Source organism: Apium graveolens, chromosome 8, assembly GCF_009905375.1.
Source record: "Apium graveolens cultivar Ventura chromosome 8, ASM990537v1, whole genome shotgun sequence".
In the NCBI taxonomy this organism is placed as follows: Eukaryota; Viridiplantae; Streptophyta; class Magnoliopsida; order Apiales; family Apiaceae; genus Apium; species Apium graveolens.
In genome coordinates, this window is record NC_133654.1 from 5091648 (window position 1) to 5113611 (window position 21964).

Sequence of the window (21964 nt, forward strand, 5' to 3'; positions counted from 1 at the left end):
TGTCTCTGTAGTCAACGGGTGTCCTCGTTGGGAGACTTTGGAGTATCCTGCACTTTGTACCCAAAAGCTTGGGATCACTTGTCCTGCAATCTGGTAGGGGCTCCTTATCGGGGGACAAGAATGCGTCCAACATTTGGGGTGAACCACGGCTATACCTGCGTCCGCGAACTAGAGAAACAGCTGGTGGCGGAGGGTTATCCTTGGCCAGGGAGATGCCTCATCCGTGAAGTCTCGAAGCCGCGGACGAGCCTTGGGCCTTTGTTCATCGAATCTACCGGTTACTGTTCACGTTACCGACAAAGAACCACCGTCACAGATCTTGTTTCCGGCTACGAACCTCAAGTTTTGTTGTTCCCAAATTCCTCCGTCAACACTTCCTGGTAGTTTTGTAAGCAGACAATACATAGGAGAGAGTAAAAGAAGAAAAGACTGTAAGTGCTGGGAACATGGATCAAAAGAATCCAAATTGAAACAGCTGGAAAAACATGTACATGTTCTGTTTATATGATTCGCTGAAAACTGGCTGTAGAAGAAAAACAAAACAAGAAAGATTTAAAGGACAGTTTGGAGCTTGATGTTAATATAGATAGTTAAAATTTCAAATTTTTGAAGAATGTGTTACAAATTGTTTCTCAAGGGAAAAAAATTATTCAAAAAGACATACTTATTTTTTTGTAGTAGTTAACATGCGGCTCTACTTTTTGGGTGCACACTGGATAAAATTTACGGGCTAACATGCAAACCAAGTGAATCAAGTTAAACCCCATTTAAGCGACAAATTTTGACTCAGAAGACATAATCATAATTTCTTCTCCGGTGAGATCCGAACCTATAACCAAGTGTATAATTATACCCTCTTTTAAACAATTGAGTCAACCCTTGCGGGCGACATACTTATTTATTAACCATCTTTCCGAATAATAAAAGTAGCGTGTAAATAAATTATTAGGCACTAATATTCTAAGCATCAAATTAAAAGTAATGTGATTAAAGTTGGGTCACTATTTTATAATTTAAATAACACTTAATTAAACAAAATGTGGTTCTAACCAGATTCTATGATTATATTAATGTTATGTTTAACGCATTTAAAATCTGGGCGTGCTAAAAATTTACGACATATAATTTAGAATTTTTTTATAATTAATTAGTTGGTATATGTCTTTGAGCAAATGACAATCCTAATGTGAATGATCAATCACACTTATATGTCAATTTTCCCTGAATTTCAAATTTAATAAATTCTAAATATTGGAGTAAGTAACTGAAGGTTTTTAAATTATACTGTAAGAAGAAAGAATTGTAATTATATCAGTGAGGCGATGTAAGGGGAAGAAGGTTGACTCGAAGACTTGTTCAAGTCTTCTCATGCAAACTAAGAACAAGTCATGAGATATTTAAAACTGAAATGACAACCGACAGAAAGAGAGATGATCATCTCATCGCATGTCCACATATTTTCATATTTTCATCTATGCATTATCATATTTCATGACAGGAGGAGGACTTAATAGTCTATACATCTTAAAACCTGGTGTTATATATGGTGATTGGTGAAGAAAAGCTGAAATAGATTGACAAGGGGAGATGGGTGTAAAGTTGTTAATGCAGATGATGAAGATGATAGTCATGTTAATGTTCACAAAAGGAGCATTTGCACAGGATCATACTAATAGGTCTTTAGCCCTGCCTGGATGTGAAGAAAGATGTGGCAGCCTGGTGGTTCCTTACCCGTTCGGAATTGGACCAAACTGTGCAGCTTCCAAGTTGATGGGAATACATTGCGACATCTCTTTTAATCCACCAAAAGCTTTCTCCAGCGTCCTTAGCTACTTCAACGTTGACAGAAAAAGGCCCGACTACGAGGAGAGTAAAGCACTGGAGGTGGTGAAAATATCAGTAGAAGCAGGAACCATTCAGATCAACTATCCAATTACCAAAGACTGTATCAATACTTCTTATAATACCCCTGTTCTTAATCTACTTTGGCCCTTTACATTCTCGAACATTGAAAATCGATTCACTGCCATGGGCTGCGACTATCTTGCTTTATTTTTTTCCGCGAAGTCAACCAATTCGACATCCTTAGAGCGTGAAGATTCCGAGCAAGTTGTAGTGGGAGGGTGCATGCCAATGTGCAACTCATTAGTAGAAAAAGACAATAATTGTTTTGGGCTTAATTGCTGCCAAATACAATTCCCCCCATCCTTGGGACTCATTTTGACAACATTGAGCAACGCCAGCTCACCATATGCAGGATCAGGTCCATCAGGATGCACCACAGGGCCCAGGTATATTCAGCTACTTTAATATTATAAATTGGAAGTATTTCAACAGTATTTTCATTACATTTAACACCATAGTAATTTATGGATATAAAATATTAACAATTTTATTATTTTTAAATTTTTTTATAAATAATGAATTTAAAATATCTATCTAAATTGAAGGACATGCAGAACAGTGTGGAGAGTTTTAATTGTTCAAGTTCACTAAGAAAATATCATTGTTTTCATGTTTCTTTAACAAGTTAATAAGGAATATAATTACAAAAGTACATCTTTACCAGCACTACCAGCACGTTTCCTGTGACAAAACGAGGATGAATATATATTTGTTACAACAGATATTTACTATTTAATTTTGAATACTTTTTGCATAATTTGCAAAAAATATTCGTGTAACAGAAAAAAAAACTTTGTATTATATGAGCATAGTGATCAATTAAACATAAAAAAAATTGGAAATAAACAAAATACCTGTGTGAAATCATCAATAATCAAAAATGGGCAAATTTATCTTGTTTGATTAACCAAATCAGTGTAGTTTAATTTTTTTAAAATCGTAGATAGATGTTATACCCAAATATGGACATGAGCTCTAAATAGGCCCATTACAAAAATTATTAATAATATTGGTCTTAATAAATAAGCCCAAGAATATGTAAGAGCTCTCTTAATTAGTATATGGATCGGGACCATGTACCGCATATTGACCAAGACTTCGCATGATGAAGGAGGATAGTCATGTTCACCTCTTACTAGGAGATGGCACATGTGCACCTCTAACTGGGAGGTGACGCTTGCTCATCTCTTACTAGGAGATGAGTCGTGTCTGACTCTCCAACGGGAAGGGGGCATGTCCACCTCTTACTATGAGGTGAGTCCTGCCCTCATCTTACAAGAAAGTGAGTCCTGCCCTCCTCTTAATTGGAGGTAAGTCTTATCCGCCTCTCCAGCAGTGAGGGGGTCATGTGCACCTCTCAACAAGACTAAAATCCTGTCCACCTCTCAATCGGGAAGGGAGTCATGTCCACCTCTCAACAAGATAGGGATCAAGTCCACCTCTCAATAGGAGGGGAGTCCTCTCCTCATACTACTGAGAGGGGAGTCCACTCCTCATACTACAAAGAGGGAAGTCCTTTCCTCATACTAATGAGAGGAGAGTCCTCTCCTCATATCACTAAAAAGGGAGTCTTCTCCTCATATCATGCATGACTCCATATTACTAGGAGGGGTGGCCTATCACCATATCACTATGAAGGCTAGCATGTCCCCATATTAACAGGAGGGGAGTCATCACCTTATATTTTTAAGAGACTTGAAGAGACAACTGAGAGTCCACGATCACATGTCAACTGTACAAGGAATATTATTACAATACTTTATGTCTACATGACCCTATTGGGGCACATCATGGAAATCTAGCGGGACTATATTACGCTAGGAAGGACCTCTTCGAGGTCAGCACTACTTACCTTAAAGGATTTAGGCTCAGCTCGCTCTGATGAGTTATGCACTTCAGCTCGCTCTTGCAGAATTCAGGCTCTCCTCATCTTTCTCAGTAATTCGAGCTCTTCTCACCTTAAAGGATTTAGGCTCAGCTCTCCAAAAGATTCAAGCTCACCTACTTAAGTGATTCGGGCTTACATATTCAAGGGATTTGAGCTCACCACTCTAACAGGTGTACTGGCCTTACTTTTCTGGAAGAAGCCCCGACCCTCACCAATGGAAGGATTTAGAAGAAGATTCGGGGAACCGACCACACTTGAACTATTATGAAGACTTGAATTGACTGTTGATGAGCTCTTATTGCCCGGGGAAGCCTTGATGCGACATGAGTGTGAAGAGGCTTCCCAAAAATCAAGGCACACCTATGCCCCCCTCTTTCAAGTAAATTGTGGAGTTAGGGCACTTTGATGTGGCATATTAGCCTGAAGGGACTTTGAAGGGTCAAGCATTGACAAACTTCATGCTTGAGTTCCCGCCTCATTCCAAGGATGACACTAGGGAACTCATAACGACCCTAAGAGGAGTGGAACCCCCCGAGAACGTGCCACCTGTACCCCTGGTGGGCCCTATATATTGATGAAGCTCTTATTAACATCCTCAAGCTTGCTCTCGAGATGAAGGTGGTTGATCTCAATGTCTACAATAACTTCATGTTAGTGACTCTTCATATTTGTTGTGAAAGGCTCATCAAGTTCTTCAATGACGGTAGGGTGAGCCCATCCGAAGGGATCAGAATCAAAAGGTAGATGCATTGACATAGTTGAGCATTCAAAGAGAAGTCATACTACTTGGAAATATTTTTCATAAAATTTCAAGTCAAGGCTAGCGTGTCTGATGAATTCAACATGGAGATAGCGACTCTGGGGCCTACATTGATGACCCTCTCCGGGACTATGTCAATGGAGAATTTACCTCAAAATAGGATGAAAACATGAACTATCAGATAACAAACGACCTTCTATCTTATTTATGACAAGATTCTACAAGGGAGGCTTCAACACGCCGCTACTGAGGTGTGTGGATAGACTAAAGTGAACTTACTTAAAAATAAATTACACGAAGACATTAGTGGCAATCACCCCGGGGTAGCGTTGATGAGGCCTCATGTCCCCGGGATAGCATTGAAGAGATCAATTGAGCCGTGATAATGTTGGACATATGGTGTTAACTCAAATAGCACAAAAAGAGCACTACAATATTTTGATTCCTCGTCACATCTCTAATGATAAAAAGGAATCGGGGGGTGGTGGTACTACCAAAACACCTCCTTCAACATGATATTAAAAAATATAGGGCGAGGCCAACATCTAGTGACACGAGGATGCAAATTTGAAATATTACAATATGAGACTTCTTGACCCCGCTGATAATCAATGATGGGCCAGTCCGTAAGTCCATACATTATGAATCGATCTCAATCTATGTGCTAAAGACAATCTGTCAGTAAGGAGAATTATTTGAAGACACAATCAGTTATCTTAAAGCACTTGGAAAATTTAAAAAAATTATGATCTGCACGAGGCAACACGAGTCTCTCGAGGCTGACACTTATGATGCATCGCCTTCTTGCATGAGTCATGAAGGTAGGGACAACGTCCGCTATATGAGGTCGATAAGAGCTATACAATAATTTTATAAGGATCCTATTTGCAACATATATTTTACAAGAAGGTGAAGATATAAATCTCTATTCTCTAACAACCATATGCAATGATGCGAGGCCAACCAACCATCGTATATGAAGCAAGTTTAGAGCCAATATCTTGCGGTACAAGACCGGTAAAAAAGAGATCAAAATTGTGCTCCTAAAAATCACAAGACCTCTCCAAATCATTCAACTTTTTGGTTGCCTTGCGGAGATCCCTTCTCAAGTCCTTGATGTAAACCTCATTCTCTAGTCCGGAGTTAGAAGTAATCAATATAGAATTTTTTGCGGCGTGGAGCTTATGTGCAAAACATCCCACCCAAAGTTGAGCTCTATGATCACAACGTTATTATCCAAAATATCAGTAAACCAAGAATTCACGTCAATCACGCATAACAACCTTAAATTGGCTTGTGTCTAAGCTACTATATTTGAAGAAGGTGAAAGAAGGCTAGAGTCATTGCCCTGCTTTGGTAATCAGTTTGAGAAATCATTTGGCAGCCATCCCCCAACAAAGCTTCACTTCTTCGGCTCCCAGCGTTCACTCGAAAACGCTTCCTATTTAGATGCACATTCAACATAGTAACTGGACCTTTCCCATACGTTAGTTCAAGGATGAATAATACTTTCTTGATTCCACATTGCATTCATAATGACAACATGAAATCGGGGGGTAGTTGTTATACCCAAATATAGACATGAGCTCTAAACAGGCCCATTACAAAAATTATTAATAATATTGGGCTTAATAAATAAGCCCAAGAATATGGAAGAGCTCTCTTAATTTGTATATAGATCGGGACCATGTACCACAAGTTAACCAAGACTTCGCATGATGACACGTGGGAATATATAAAGGAGGATAGTCATGTTCACCTCTTACTAGGAGATGGCACATGTGCACCTCTAACTAGGAGGTGACGCCTGCCCATCTCTTACTAGGAGGTGAGTCGTGTCTGCATCTCCAACAAGAAGGGGGCATGTCCACCTCTTACTAGGAGATGAGTCATGCCCTCCTCTTACAAGAAAGTGAGTCCTGCCCTACTCTTACTAGGAGGGGTGGCCTACCACCATATCACTATGAGGGGTAGCATGTCCCCATTTTAATAGGAGGGGAGTCATCACCTCATATTTTTAAGAGATTTGAAGAGACAAGTGAGAGTCCACGATCAAATGTCAACTGCACAAGGAATATTATTACAATACTTTATGACTACATGACCCTATTGGGGCACATCATGGAAATCTAGCGGGACTATATTGCGCTTGGAAGGACCTCTTCGAGGTCAGCACTACTTACATATTTATGGGTCCACATCATATGATCAAACTCTAAGGGGTCGTATGTGAGGCATCTAGGTGTTCTCGTGCCTCACCAACGAGATGTCTTCACCTAATGTCATGAAAGCCTATTACAGCCTAATTGGACTTGGGCCATGTAATAATATGGGCTTTTTACGAAGTATCCAACGGTCAACGAAACTGGGCTTTGAAGGACCGGACCAAACCCAAGCCAATCTGGGGAACTTGTTCTTCAAGAACTACGTGTAGCTTGAACCCCTGTAAAAGGCTACGTATGCCTCTTGTTTACGGATGATCAATAGTTTGAAAGAAGAGACCTTTGGCATTCTAAGAATCATTGAACAAGATCCGCTATAACATCCATCAATTTTCATCCCATGTTCTTCTCGTTCTTCATGAAAATAGTCTCAAATCAACATAATTTGCTCTGTAATTCCAGCAACCTCCGAATTCGTGTTGTTACGAATTTCTTCCAACAACAATAGATATGAAACATACTTAATGGATAATAAATTTAAAAAAAAAATTAATTTAGAATAACACATGTCTTACAATAAATAATAGTATAATCGTTGACAGGAATCGAACCAAGATAGAGAATATACAAATAAAGAATATAAAAGCTTACATATATTATGCGGAGTCGAATCCTGAACCTGTGAGAGAAGTCCAAATATATTAATATAATAAACAATATTTTATGATTATATCTAACGGTTCTTGTTTATCTACATTATGATCTGACGACTGTAATCTACCGTACCATATAACCGAGCAACAACAAATAGAGAGTATTATGTTTATAATAGTAATATAGAAGATACAAAATATACAAATAAAGAATATAAGAACTAGAATATATAAAGAATATAAAAACTAGAATATAATAGACTGTTAAAAGGATTTGACCCTAAATCAATGAGAGAAGTTTGGATATTAATATAGCAAATAATAATTTATTAGTGTATCCAACAGTTTTAATTTATCAGAATTATGATCTAACAGTTATGATCTATCGTATCAAACAACTGAATAAAGAGTGTACCGCTTATAGTATAGTATGAATGTGAAAATATGTAAATACTTTTTAAAATAATTATAATCATTAAATAAGTTTTAAAAAAAAAGTTATAATCATCTCAGATAAACATGGCTTGAGAAATATATACCCGTCCAAGTAAATAAATAGATATTAGAGTTATATTTTAGTTAAAATAACTTTAATTTATCTCAATTTTGAATAAATTTTTAAAAATAATTAAAATTGGTTTAATAAGTTGTGAACCTCAAATAGGGGGTTTGATACCAAAATCTCACATTTTCAATTTTCCTGACCATGTGTATCACATTCCAGAATTTTGACTCAAAATACATGCGTATTCCAAAATTTTGACCCAAAATATCTACTAAACACGCTAAATAGTCGGTAATAGTACTAGGGTGACATACAGTTTTATATATTGCATCAATCTTGATACACATCCCCATATTGCCTATTAGGTGTTGATATGTATTTAGAAGTTAAGTTATGTATTAGTATCACCCATTTTTTTAAAAAAATGATAAATGCGATACACGATTCAGCATATTAAATTAGGTGGGTAGTGGACTATACAACTTGAAAATTTGGGATATTTGGTGATTAACTCCAAGATATACATGTTCGGAAATCTAGTAAATTGTTATCATATTTATGTTTTAGTTTTAAATTTACTTAGTACTTTAAAGTTCATTTTAATTAAAATAGTTTTTTAATAATCAAGTTATTTAAATTTAAATAATTATAAAGTAAATAGGCTCATTACCTGGTCCTAGTAATTATTGATCGTCAGTTGATCGATATTTTTATTGTTTCGATTTTAAAAAAATCAATTTGTATTTTCAATATTTTTGAACAAGTTTTTATTTGTTATTAAATTAATCCATCTGATAGGCAACCTTGTATAAAGTAACATTTACACTTTTCATAATTTTTGTAGTTTTGATATATTTGGACATGTATGTGTTTTATTAATTTATATGTTATATTTATTTTAAATAGGTTTATTTTATTCTATATTCTTTTAGAAAGTGTTAACTATTTTTCAAAAATGTGTCAGTGTAATAACTAAAAATAAAAATAAATCTCGTTTGACTTACACATTTAAATAAATTCATGCCAATGCAACAATTAAATATTAAATAAATCAAATTTGACTTATAATTTTAAATATATTTACTAATGAACTATGTTCTTAAATATTATTTTGATTTTAAATGAGCAACTATGGGCTTTTGTTTTTGGGTAGATAGCTGCCCATGAAAGTTGTAGTGTTTGTGTTTATGTAGGTCTATAAATTATATCCTTAATTGGAGTAAGGAAATTTTGGTGGTATGGTTTGCGTACTAAAGTCTAGTCTAGGTCTAATAGGTCTAATAATTTATTTGGTGGTAAAGTGTAGCTATAATATATTTATATTTCATTTATTCTGTTATACTATTATAATAGCTAATAATTTTTATAACAAACACAATAGAGAAATTGAACCATAAATACATATTTTTAAATGATATAAAATAATAATAATAAAAGTATTATTATTATATATAATATAAGTAAAAATTATCTTAATAAAGATAAATGTAAGAATTTAGCAAAAAAAAATGTAAGTAACAATCAAGAAATCATTTGTTAATCCCGTTAAAGTAAAATTATTTTTTTACAAAAAATTGAAATGTGTTAATTTATTTTAAAATATTTTTGAATAGATAATTTCATTTTTATCTTATAAAATAAAATACACATTTAGATGGTATTTAGGTATAAATATTACATGTGTTATTTATTTTAAAAAATTTAGATTACATCAAACCTATAAAACATAAAAGTAAGGAAGAAATATAATAATAATAATAATAATAATAATAATAATAATAATAATAATAAAATTAATAATAATTGTTAAAGCGTAGGTCTAATAGGTCTAATAATTTATTAGGTGCTAAAGTGTAGATATAATATATTTATATTTCATTTATTCTGTTATACTATTATAATAGCTAATAATTTGTATAACATACAAAATAGATAACTAATTAATAAATTGAACCATAAATACATATTTTTAAATGATATAAAATAATAATAATAAAAGTATTATATTATATATATATATAATATAAGTAATAATTATCATAATAAAGATAAATATAAGTAACAATCAAAAAATCATTTGTTAATCCCGTTAAAGTAAAATCATTTTGTTACAAAATATTGAAATGTGTTAGTTTGATTTAAAATATTTCTGAATAGATAATTTCATTTTTATCTTATAAAATATATACACATTTAAATGATATTTAGGTATAAATATTAGATGTATTTTATTTATTTTAAAAAAGGGTTTTGATGGTATGGTTTACTATTATAATAGCTAATAATTTATATATCAAATAGAAAAATTGAACCATAAATAAATTTTTTTAAATGATATAAATTAATAATAATAAAAGTATTATATTATATTATATATATAATATAAGTAACAATTATCTTAATAAAGATAAATATAAGTAACAATCAAAAATTATTTGTTAATCCCGTTAAAGTAAAATCATTTTTTTACAAAAAATTAAAATGTGTTAGTTTGATTTAAAATATTTTTGAATAGATAATTTTATTTTTATCTTTTAAAATAAAATACACATTTAGATGATATTTAGGTATAAATATTACATGTGTTTTATTTATTTTAAAAAATTTAGGGTACATCAATCCTATAAAACATAAAAGTAAGGAAGAAATATAATAATAATAATAATAATAATAATAATAATAATAATAATTGTTAAAGTGTAGGTCTAATAATTTATTAGTTGCTAAAGTGTAGATATAATATATTTATATTTCATTTATTCTATTATACTATTATAATAGATAATAATTTGTATAACAAAGACAATAGAGAACTAATTAATAAATTGAAACATAAATATATATTTTTAAATAATAGAAAATAATAATAATAATAAAAGTATTATATTATACATATATAATATAAGTAATAATTATATTAATAAAGATAAATATAAGTAACAATCAAGAAATCATTTGTTAATCTTGTTAAAGTAAAATCATTTTGTTACAAAATATTTAAATGTGTTAGTTTTATTTAAAATATTTTTGAATAGATAATTTTATTTTTATCTTATAAAATAATATACACATTTAGATGATATTTAGGTATAAATATTACATGTATTTTATTTATTTTAAAAAATTTAGAGTACATCAATCCTATAAAATATAAAAGTAAGGAAGAAATATAATAATAATTATAATAATAATAATTATAATATTTTTTTAATAATTTTAATAAAAAAATTAATAAAAAAAATTTAAGTAAGAATTAAAAAAATATTTGTTAAACGGTTTAAAGTCAATCATTTTTTTAAAAAAAATTGGAATAGTTAAGTTTGATAAAAAAAATTATAAAGGGATAATTTTAATTTTTATTATTTAAAATAATAAACACATTTAAAGTATATTTATCTATAAATATTATAGGCGGTTTGTTTTATTTTACGGATTTGTCTTTTATAAAATTGAGAGTACGTGAATTTTATAAAATATAGAAAATAGAATGAAATATAATAATAATCATAAAAAACTATTATAATTCAAAATTGGAAAACAAACTAATTAAATAAATTTTAAAGTACTATCACAACAAAATTAAAAGTATTTTTTTCAAAGTCACAACCGAAAAAATATAAAATGTTATCACAAACACGTCTTGCCAACTAGATTATCTATTAAAAAATTTAGAATACATCAATCCTATAAAACATAAAAACGAGGAAGAATTATATTAATAATAATAATAATGATAATAATAATAATAATAATAATATTACAATTTAAAATTGGAATAACAATCTAATAAACTATATTATAAACTATATGTATTTTATCTATTCTATTATTCCATTATAATACTTAATAATCTTAAAATAAACACAATAGTTAATTAATTAAGAAATTAAACTATAATTACACATCCTTAATTTATATAAAGTAATACTAAAAATATTTTATATATAATACAAGTAACAACTATCTTAATAAAATTATAGATTATTTATTAATTAGGTTAAAGTAGATAATTTTTTTAAAAAAATGAAATGTAAAAGTTTCATTAAAATTTTTTATAAAAAGATAATTTTAATTTTTATTATATAAAATAAGAAATAATTATATTTAGATATAAATATTACACGCATTTTGTTCAATTTGTAAAAAAAGAAAGTTATGGATTGTCTTTTAAAAAATTTAGAGTACATGAATTTTATAAAGCATCAAAATTAGGAAGAAATATAATAATAATCATAAAACTACTATAATTCAAATTGAAAAATAAACTAATAAAATAAATTTAAAATTACTATCACAAAGACAAAGAAATGTAAAGATTTTTTCAAAATCATTAGGAACAAAATAATTTTGAAATATTGACAAGATGCAAACACCAATGTTGCAATTTTTAATCAAACTCCACAATATAAGAAAAAAAATATAAATAAAAGAAAATTAATTTTTTTTTGAAAAGCAACCAATATATTCTTAACTGATATAAACCAATATTAAAAGTATTATATATATATATATAATTCAAGAAACAGTTTGTTTTAAAATATTTGATAATAGAAAATTTTAATTTGTATTTTAGAAAATAAAGAACAAATTTAATTTATATTTAGGTATAAGTATTATATGTATTTTGTTTTGTAAAAGTTGTCTTTTAAAAATTTTAGAGCCCATGAATCTTATAAAAATCAAGGGAAATTACAGTTTGTCTTTTAAAAAGTTTAGAGCACATTAATCTTATAAAACATAAAAATTAGGAAGAAATGTTGTAATAATAATAATAATAATAAATTATTAGAATTTTAAATTGAAATACCAATCTAATAAAATATATTTAAAAGTACTATGACAATTAAGTGTAAAGTATATTTTTTCAAAATCAATACTATAACCCAAAAATTATAAAAAATTATTACGAATATCGCAAGATGCAAATCCAAATAATTTTATGATTTTTGATCAAACTCCACAATATTAAGAAATATATATATATATATATATATATATATAACTACGTAAAAATATTATATGATATGATTAAAATATACTATTAACAAATTTATAATGTGAAAAAAATCAAATAATGAAGGAAATAAAATATATATTATATTTAGGTTAACAATGTCAAATATAAAAATATAATATTTAGAAAAAAATATAATAATATAATAACTAAATATATAAGTACAAAAAATACATATTTTTGGAAAATATATTATTCCACATAAAATTTATTTAGTAAATAAAATTATCTTATTATAAATTAGGTAAATAAAGAATAAATATTAAAAAAATATTTAAAAAAATTATAATCATCTCGGGTACAAAGCTAGTATATATTTAGTGAGAAGAGAAAAGTCTCAGACTATGCACGATGTTAATTTTTAAAAATTAATAATATCATCATATTTTTTATTTTTAGAAGGTGGAAGTATTTTTTTGGAAGGTGTGACCAACCAACCATTATCATATGCTTTGTTTATAATATATAAATCAACCTATAACTTTTGGATGCACGGACAAATATAACTTTTGTAATTTTATTGTTTTAATAATTTATAAAATTAAATAACAGTAATTATGTATTATTTAGATTAATGAACTTAAAATATTTACATATTATATTGTATTTATTATATTATTAAAAATTTCAAAATTTAGATAGTAACATTTAAAATTTAGGTGGTTAAAATCTTAAAAATCTTTCTAGCCAATACATGGCTTTGCTATAAGAAGACGGTCAAACTGAATAATGATTTGGAATTGATTTTTTAAAAATTATGTTTTTTATTTGTTTCTTGATTTATTAATTTTTTTTGTTATATTATAATTAAGTTATTAAAATTAATTTTGGGAAGTGTTTGATCAAAAGAGGTAAGAAAGAAGTTGAGTATGATTAGAAATTAAGTTGGATAATAATTCATTTAAAATTTGTAGTTATATTTGATAGATGATTTAATTTTTTAATTAAATTATATTTTTTAAACTTTGCTTTGGGAAAGGTGTTAACGTTTTTTTAGGAAACTAGCAAACAAAACGGTTCAAATTATAAAAAAAAATCAATTTGACGATTTTCACATATCTTTTATATTGAATTTGCATGTAACGATCATTATAATATTCGGCATAAATTTAATAATTGTATTATATATTTTTATTCTAAACCCCTTATAATTGTATCTTATTTACTATCTTATTTTAAGTTTAGTTGCTAAATAAAAATTCATATTATTTTAATTTACTATTATTATTTATAATTAAATTGATTTGTCATTCAATAAGTAAATTAGTTTTATTATTATAAATGAATAATAATCAATAATATAGTTTTAAACAATAAGTCAGATTAAAAAGAATAACTTAACCATGAATGAGGTATTTACAACTAAACATAGGTTTCTACTTTTTCATAGTAACTAGCTAGTAAAGTGTAACTAGGTTTAATGGAATTTCAAGTTACCGCCTAACTATAAAACCCTTGAAACAAACAAGACCTAAGTTTGAAAGGCCATGAACATCTCCAACAATATTTTTGTTCCTTTAATTAAAAACTAATATATATCAGAGGTACCAAATTCGATACTAAAATTTGGTCAATAACATTAATGATTTGACAACTTAGAATGTTTTAATGGGGGAATTTATGTTAATACATGAGGTCACTATTAGTAATTAATTTATTGACAATTAGATTAAGTTAAAGGAAATGAAGATGATTAGAGTTAAACACCTGTCCTAAAAATCATTTAGGAAAAGTTAGGAGTACAATTTTTTTATCAAAATTTCTTAAATTTCAGCTTAAGATGCAAGTAATATAATGACAAATATATATTTACTGATTTTGTTCATTATCGAAATCCTGAAACCATAACTTTACAAATTTCGAACACTAAAGACAACATATATTTATACTTTGAAGATTTGATACCAATTCATCTCGTTCATTATTTTGTCTTATTAATTAGTACAGGTATGCATTTATTGTTGAGCAGAGCTGGTTTAAAAACTTGAAAGATATCTACAGTCTGCAAACTATGGAAACTGTTCCTGCGGTGCTGGATTGGACAGCAGGAAGCGACTGTCGATCCTTCACTAATGACACCTTGTGTGGAGTGCATGCTTTCTGTACAAATCAAAGCTTGTGTTCTTGTGAAGAAGATACGAAGGAAATCCTTACTTGCCAGATGGATGTCAAGGTGAGTTTATAATATTACTTCATCAACTCTGGTAAACTCTGAAAATGATTATGACCATAATAACATTTTCAGTTACTAGTTGATTTTTCTTCTGTTAAGATGTAATTCACTCTAATAACTTGCGGATGTGCGTCTGATATGATTTTTTAATATCAGATATCGATGAGTGTACATTCAAACCAGGAAGCTCTCACAAAAGAAAAAGATGCCATCATATTTGTACCAATACCCCAGGAAACTACACTTGCTCATGCAAAGATGGGTGGCTCCTTGTTGACAATTATAAGTGCGTGAGCATGAAGTTAGAGGTTGTTGATCACAGGCTCAAGAAAGTTGCAATCGTAGCAATAATAGGTACTTGCGCTCTAATAATGTTTTCAACTGTTTTCTTATTGGAATTGCATATATGGATAATCATGTAATGGTTCTAGTCAAATTGATGTACTAACACATAGAAGTTCTCTACCATTTTCTGGTAAATTCTTCACTATATTCAACATCTCTGTACTCTTATAGATATAATCTGACCTCTTTCATCTTAATCGAAACTGTAGCCACCTGTGCTGGGCTTGGTGTGTTGTTAGCTGCTACATGGTGGTTGTACAAAGTAATAAGACGAAGAATTAATCATAAACGGGAGGAGAAGTTCTTTAAAAGGAATGGTGGTCTGCTATTGCGTCAACAAGTATCTTCTAGTCAAGGCACTGTGGAGACAACCAAATTGTTCACTACAAAGGAGTTGGAGAAGGCCACTGACCGCTATAATGTAGATCGAATCGTGGGACAAGGAGGACAAGGTACTGTCTATAAAGGGATGTTGACGGATGGAAGAATAGTAGCAATAAAAAAATCCTGGATAGAAGATGAAAGAAAACTCGAACATTTCATTAATGAGGTTGTAATTTTATCACAAATAAACCACAGAAATATAGTAAAGCTACATGGATGCTGCTTGCAGACAGAGATCCCTTTGCTGGTTTATGAGTTTATCCCCAATGGAACACTTATGCAGTATATCCATGAGGAGAATGAATACTTTCCGCTTACATGGGATGTCCGCTTACGTGTGGCGATAGAAGTTGCAGGAGCACTCTACTATTTACACTCTGTTGCATCGATTCCAATCTATCATCGAGATATTAAGTCAACAAATATACTTCTGGATGATAAGTACATAGCAAAAGTGGCAGATTTTGGAACTTCAAAATCAATTTCTATTGATCAAACTCACCTGACTACAAGAGTGCAAGGTACACTCGGATATTTGGATCCCGAATACTTTCAGTCAAGCCAATTTACTGATAAAAGTGATGTTTATAGCTTTGGGGTAGTTCTTGTTGAGCTTTTGACAGGACATAAACCAATCTTGGCTGCCAGACTTGATGATGAAGCACGGAGTTTAGCTACACTTTTTTTATCGGCAATGGAAGAAAATCATTTCTTAGATATTATTGATTCACGGATCAGTAACGAGGGAAAAAAGGAAGAGATAATAGCATTTGCTAACATTGCATATAGATGCTTGAACTTGAACGGGAGGAAAAGGCCGGCAATGAAACAAGTTTTAGCGGAACTAGAGAGTATTAGAAATGCACATGAATCGCCTTGTGCTCAACAAAACTATGAAGAGGTTGAATATGGAAAACATGAACTACATACCCCCTGGGAGTCGGACTTTACTTCATCTTCTGTAAGTTCCACCGTCTATCACAGTCTCAGTGTTGACATACAGCCCCTCATGAAAAACCAGTGATCCCAAGACATCAAATGGAAAATGTTTGACGCCCTGTTTTCTTTGAATTTATGGAGACTGTAGTTCTTATTGATGTTAAATTGGTTGTGAAGTCTAGGAAAACAGCGAAGACAAGGCTGAAAAGCAGTTTTTCCTTGTTATTTATCTTAATTTTTGTTTCTTTCCAGAGTGATGCGTCAATTCTGCTTAGGGTGGTCCGAATATTTCTGTCCAAGTTGTATAATATAAAGAATAAGAGTTATAATCAAATTAATTTGTATATAGAAACCTTAATTAAATTATAGAATAATTAATACAATATAAAATGTTTGCATTGCACATAGATGCCTGAACTTCAATGTGAGAAATAGGCCAACAATCCTTATGTGCAACTTACCCTGTAACTTTCTTATCTCTGTCAATTTTCTTATTGTTTCCAACTCCTTAAACAGTTATGAAGCATACATTCATCTTCCAAATTTCTACATTTCTCTCCTCTTCTTTCCAATGCTGTCGCCACTGTCGCAGTAAACCAAGATAAAAAAAAAAAAAAAAAAAAAAAAAACCTAAATATGATCGTATACCATTGAATCCGGATAAAAACTTATCATTTAAATTAAAAATAATAATATTTCGTAAATACACATAGAAATAACCATAATACTATATATTACAAGTACTAATATTAATTTTTTCAAATTTAAATACCTCTAAATAAAAAGAATAAATTATATACTTATTACAGAATATGCATAATTAAGAGGGATATTTTTCAAATTTTCAGTAGTTATTGTCCATGTACTACAATATGGACAGTTATATCTTTTTACAAATATATGTGTAAATGTATAATTATTATTTTCCCATACCACCAATTTGACCAACCCGGATGGAGATTCCGACGACCACACTGGAGTTGGAGGGTGCATACCAACGTGCGACTCATATGTAGAAAAAGACAATAACTGTTTTGGGAGTTATTGCTGCCAAGTACAATTCCCGGCATCCCTGGGGGTCGTCCAGCCATCATTGAGCAACGCCAGCTCATACTATTCAGGACCTGAATGCGACCAAGAGCCCAGGTATATTTAGTTACTCTATAATCAATATTTTGCACAACTAACATTTTTAATATTATATAATTTGGAAGTTTTTTAACATTAATTTTATTAGATTTCATTATATCATTTTAAAGTATTTTACATAAATAATTAATTTAAGTAACAAATATGATTACAAAGTACATCTTACCAGCAAGTTTTACTAAAAGACAAGGATGAATATTTGTTACCATTGATATTTACAACTCAATTTCGAATACTTTCAGCTAATTTTTAAAAATATTCATGTGATAAAAAAAGACTATGTATAATGTAAGGATTGTGATCATTTAAAGATGAAAAAAAATGGAAATAAACAAAATACATGTATAAAATCAATAATCAACAATGGGCAAATTTAGCGTGTTTGGTTTATAAAATCAGTCGAGTTTAAAATTTTAAAAATCATAGATATGATGTTTTTAACCTAGTGGTATTTATATAAAATTAACTTAGAATTGAAATTAAATATTTCACTTGTTGTTAGTGAGTGGTGACTCATTTAGACAAACACATATTTAATTAACTACGTGTATGCTAATATTTACAAATCTCTGGTGAGTTATAACTCGATTAATTTGTCTTTTGACAGATAATTGTTTGTTAAAATTAAGGCCCCCAATTAACTTAGCCACCAGCCATATCAGTTTTTATTTGTAGGTCATGTTTATTTCATAGTATAAAATATAATTAAAATGTTTTGTAAAAAATTTAGTGAAAATTTATTCAAAATTTACATTTCTTTAAATTATATTATTTATGTTTATTTTGTTGAATTAGAAGAGAACTATAATTTTCTTTAATACTTGGCGACGAGAGTTATTATTGTATCCCCTCTAATAAATCAATTTTTAAAATAAATATAATGCTCTAATTGTAATCCGATATGAAACAAATATAGAATTGATAACCTAAAAGATAGTACTCCAATTCCAATAACTATACATCAAAACAAATATATGATAAATTTTAAAAGATTATGGGAGTGTTTGGGCACCCACATGTGAGTCACCTAATAGAAATAAATCAGTCTGATCTAGCATGTCAAATCCTAAACTTAATCTTTTCAAATAATATTAAATATGATTATTTAATACACATGACTAATTTTGATCTTTGATAAAAAAAAGGTACTAATTTTAATGCGATTAATTATCATCGAATTGTAATCCATTGAAACAAACATAATCATAGAGTTGGAGCTTAGAATTTTTTAATTGACTAGTTAAATTCAAACTTGATACTTCATTGATCAAATAATTTTTTTTTGTTAAGATCCACTAATTAATTTGATTGAACTTGAACTCATCAACAGAGAAAAATAGTCTGAGTTCAAATTGTTCATAAAAATTTGATAAATTAATATATAACAGAGGTATCAAATTCGATACTAAAATTTGATCTTAAAAATTTGACAATTTAGAATATTGTAATGGGGGAATTTATGTTATTACATGAGGTCACCATTATTAATTAATTTATTGACAATTAGATTAAGTTAAGGAAGACAAAGATGATTAGGGTTTAACATGTGTCCTAAAAATTATTTAGGAAAAGTTATGAGTACAATTTTTTTATTAAATTTCTTAAATTTCAGCTTAAGATACAAGTAATATAATGACAAATATAGAGACCAACTTTACTAATTTTGTATGTTGGAATTACTAGAGGAAGTATGTATAAAAGGTAATAGAAAATTCAAGTCTTGTATTGATATCGAAAAACTTGAGATTTACATTACAAAGACATGCTTTCATATATGCATATTGAAGAAACGTTTTCCTTGTCATTTAGGAATATCCTTACAAAGTGGCTATTCAGCCTTTAACTGCATTTATTTTATGCACCAGACTCGTATTCCATCATAAATCGAGCTATGTTTAGGATTTCCATGACACGACTGCCAAGTGTGAAATATATTCTCTAATGACTTTTAAGTTCTTAAAGTCAAATATCTAATTTACATATTATATCCACATAGTACAATTAGATATCTTTCGTATTGCAGTCCAAGCGCACGAGCACATATCGTACACCTTGAATCCCATTGCAATCACTTCCAAGTGACCAATTTTCATTGTACTCGTGCATCTACTCAGTTTACCAACTATGTAGCCTATGTCTGATTTTGTATAATTTTAAAAATTACAACAGACTTGCAATCCATCTTGAGAGATCCTTGTTCATCTACGCTTGGAAAATACAAATCCTTTGTGTAATCAATCTGCAAATTGGGAGATCACATTATTGTGTATGCAATGGTACGTCTCAACCAACTATTTGTTTAAACCAACTATTTGTTTAAACGTTTACTTATTCTAACTATGACAACTTTAGCTTCGTTGATCTCTTCAAGATTCACATCACCAACATGTGACATTGATCATCTATGACTTTTAAAGTCACGAAGATTGTAATCTTCAAATCAAAGTCTTTCAATCTCATCAAGGTTTTCAGACATGATCCTCTTATCATTACTTCTCTCAATGATCAGATCACTCACATACAATCAATTATGACTTGCATATCATGTGTTAGTAACACATGCACGCTTGTAAATTCTATGATTTTAAATCAGTTTGACATCTCATATTGACATGTTTCACATTTATGAAATTACTTTATCAGTTATTACTCAAGGCTTCCCTTGTTATTGATGTTACCAGCTTTTAGCGTCCCAAAAACTAGCAATTTCAATTTGCATCATTATCGAGTTTAAGCGTCCTTAAACTGGAAATCTTTATTCACATAATAACCAATTTTGAGTGTCCTCAAAATGGCAATCGTGTGGTTTATTTGAAGCCATTGCTTATCATACCAATATCTAATTTAATATGACATTATTTCATGTCTATGTTGTTTCACTCAACATGATCACCGAAAATACAGACTTTCTAACTCTTACTCTATCTAGAGCAACCCTCAACTTCACGTAAATAGATATTTCTCTAAATATCTATTTAGAAAGACCGTCTCAATGTTCATTGATGCACTTTTAAATTTCACAATACGATAATTTAAGTACATCTTAATGAACCTTATTCTCAAAACTGGAGAATCTTTCATAAAATATATAAGGTCATCACTTTTGAATGTAATATTTTATTATCAGTATGACCTTTTACTTCCTTCCGACCCACATATATTTTTCCAATTTGAAAATTCATTTGGATCCTAATGCTTCTATCTCGTAAGAAGAACCATATATTTTTTAAATAAGATTTTGTCAAATAGAACCACTCTCTCTACTTCTTAAGATCCTTTCCCCCACAAAGGACATAGAGAGAACATACACAGTCCATTTTCTAGTACACGTGCTAGAAAATCTTGATTTATTGACTTCTCAATAATAGCCAAATTTTCTCTTGATATATTCATTTATCAAGGAATTATACGAGAAGTGCATTGCTTCTATTAAACTTACAGGTTTACCTTCAAGCAAATTATCAAGATATTTGGGACTAGCAATTACCCAAGTTTTTTGCTCTCTACAAGTTCATCCTCATATTCATCCAATAACTCGTAAGTTCATTTAGATGACTTTTAATTACAGATCTACTAGGAACTACTGGATTATCGCATAATCATTCCTAAACTCTGTAATAGTATTCTTACAAATATCACAAATTAGATTCATATATCATATATTATTAGACCCAACCATTGTCTATGTATCCATCCAAAATATTTCAATTGATTTTGGACCTCATATTACCATTAGAGGTATTGGTATCAAGTTTCGAGATACCCCCACATTTGAATTATTTTTATGAATGTTTCATTACATTCCACAATTCAATAAAAAAATCAATAATTTTATATTCTAGATACCCCCACAATTTTAATATTTCATAGAATGTCAGAAAAAATTCCAAAATTAATAGGGAATTTAATTATTTACTTCTGTGATATCTTATTTAAGGAACGATTAGCCCTTCGTAACTAATATCCTCAAATTCAGTGATAGTATGAGCTGATCACAATTATTTTACATCTCACTCAGAGCGCAACTCAAGTCTGCATCTACTCCATTTATTTAATGCGAGTAACGTGCAACGACATCATGAATATT

At 29.7% G+C, this 21964-nt stretch overlaps 2 protein-coding genes and 1 long non-coding RNA gene across 3 annotated transcripts; all 3 read left to right on the forward strand.

The window, feature by feature from the left end:
- Positions 1 to 1428: 1428 nt before the first annotated feature.
- LOC141677841 (putative wall-associated receptor kinase-like 11) lies at positions 1429 to 16973 on the forward strand. The gene is made up of 4 exons (XM_074483916.1): positions 1429 to 2291; positions 14835 to 15060; positions 15217 to 15414; positions 15615 to 16973. Exons 3-4 carry the CDS (start codon positions 15357 to 15359, stop codon positions 16811 to 16813), a joined length of 1257 nt encoding a protein of 418 aa, XP_074340017.1. The 5' UTR covers positions 1429 to 2291; positions 14835 to 15060; positions 15217 to 15356; the 3' UTR covers positions 16814 to 16973.
- Positions 1588 to 15354, forward strand: LOC141679178 (wall-associated receptor kinase 4-like). Its single transcript, XM_074485684.1, has 3 exons — positions 1588 to 2291; positions 14835 to 15060; positions 15217 to 15354. Exons 1-3 carry the CDS (start codon positions 1588 to 1590, stop codon positions 15352 to 15354), a joined length of 1068 nt encoding a protein of 355 aa, XP_074341785.1.
- A 730-nt stretch (positions 16974 to 17703) lies between the features above and the next one.
- On the forward strand, positions 17704 to 20502 carry LOC141677842 (uncharacterized). Its single transcript, XR_012557541.1, has 3 exons — positions 17704 to 17874; positions 20047 to 20153; positions 20230 to 20502. It is a non-coding gene; the product is annotated as an uncharacterized LOC141677842 (long non-coding RNA).
- Positions 20503 to 21964: the final 1462 nt, after the last annotated feature.

What these genes read in the sequence shown, in the direction of transcription:
- LOC141679178 (XM_074485684.1), top strand. Translation starts at nt 1,588, where the DNA reads ATGGGTGTAAAGTTGTTAATGCAGATGATGAAGATGATAGTCATGTTA. An exon ending in GGATGCACCACAGGGCCCAG is followed by an intron (nt 2,292 to 14,834) that starts GTATATTCAGCT and finishes TAATTAGTACAG; the next exon opens with GTATGCATTTATTGTTGAGC. An exon ending in CTTGCCAGATGGATGTCAAG is followed by an intron (nt 15,061 to 15,216) that starts GTGAGTTTATAA and finishes TTTTAATATCAG; the next exon opens with ATATCGATGAGTGTACATTC.
- LOC141677841 (XM_074483916.1), top strand. Translation starts at nt 15,357, where the DNA reads ATGAAGTTAGAGGTTGTTGATCACAGGCTCAAGAAAGTTGCAATCGTA. An exon ending in TGCAATCGTAGCAATAATAG is followed by an intron (nt 15,415 to 15,614) that starts GTACTTGCGCTC and finishes TCGAAACTGTAG; the next exon opens with CCACCTGTGCTGGGCTTGGT.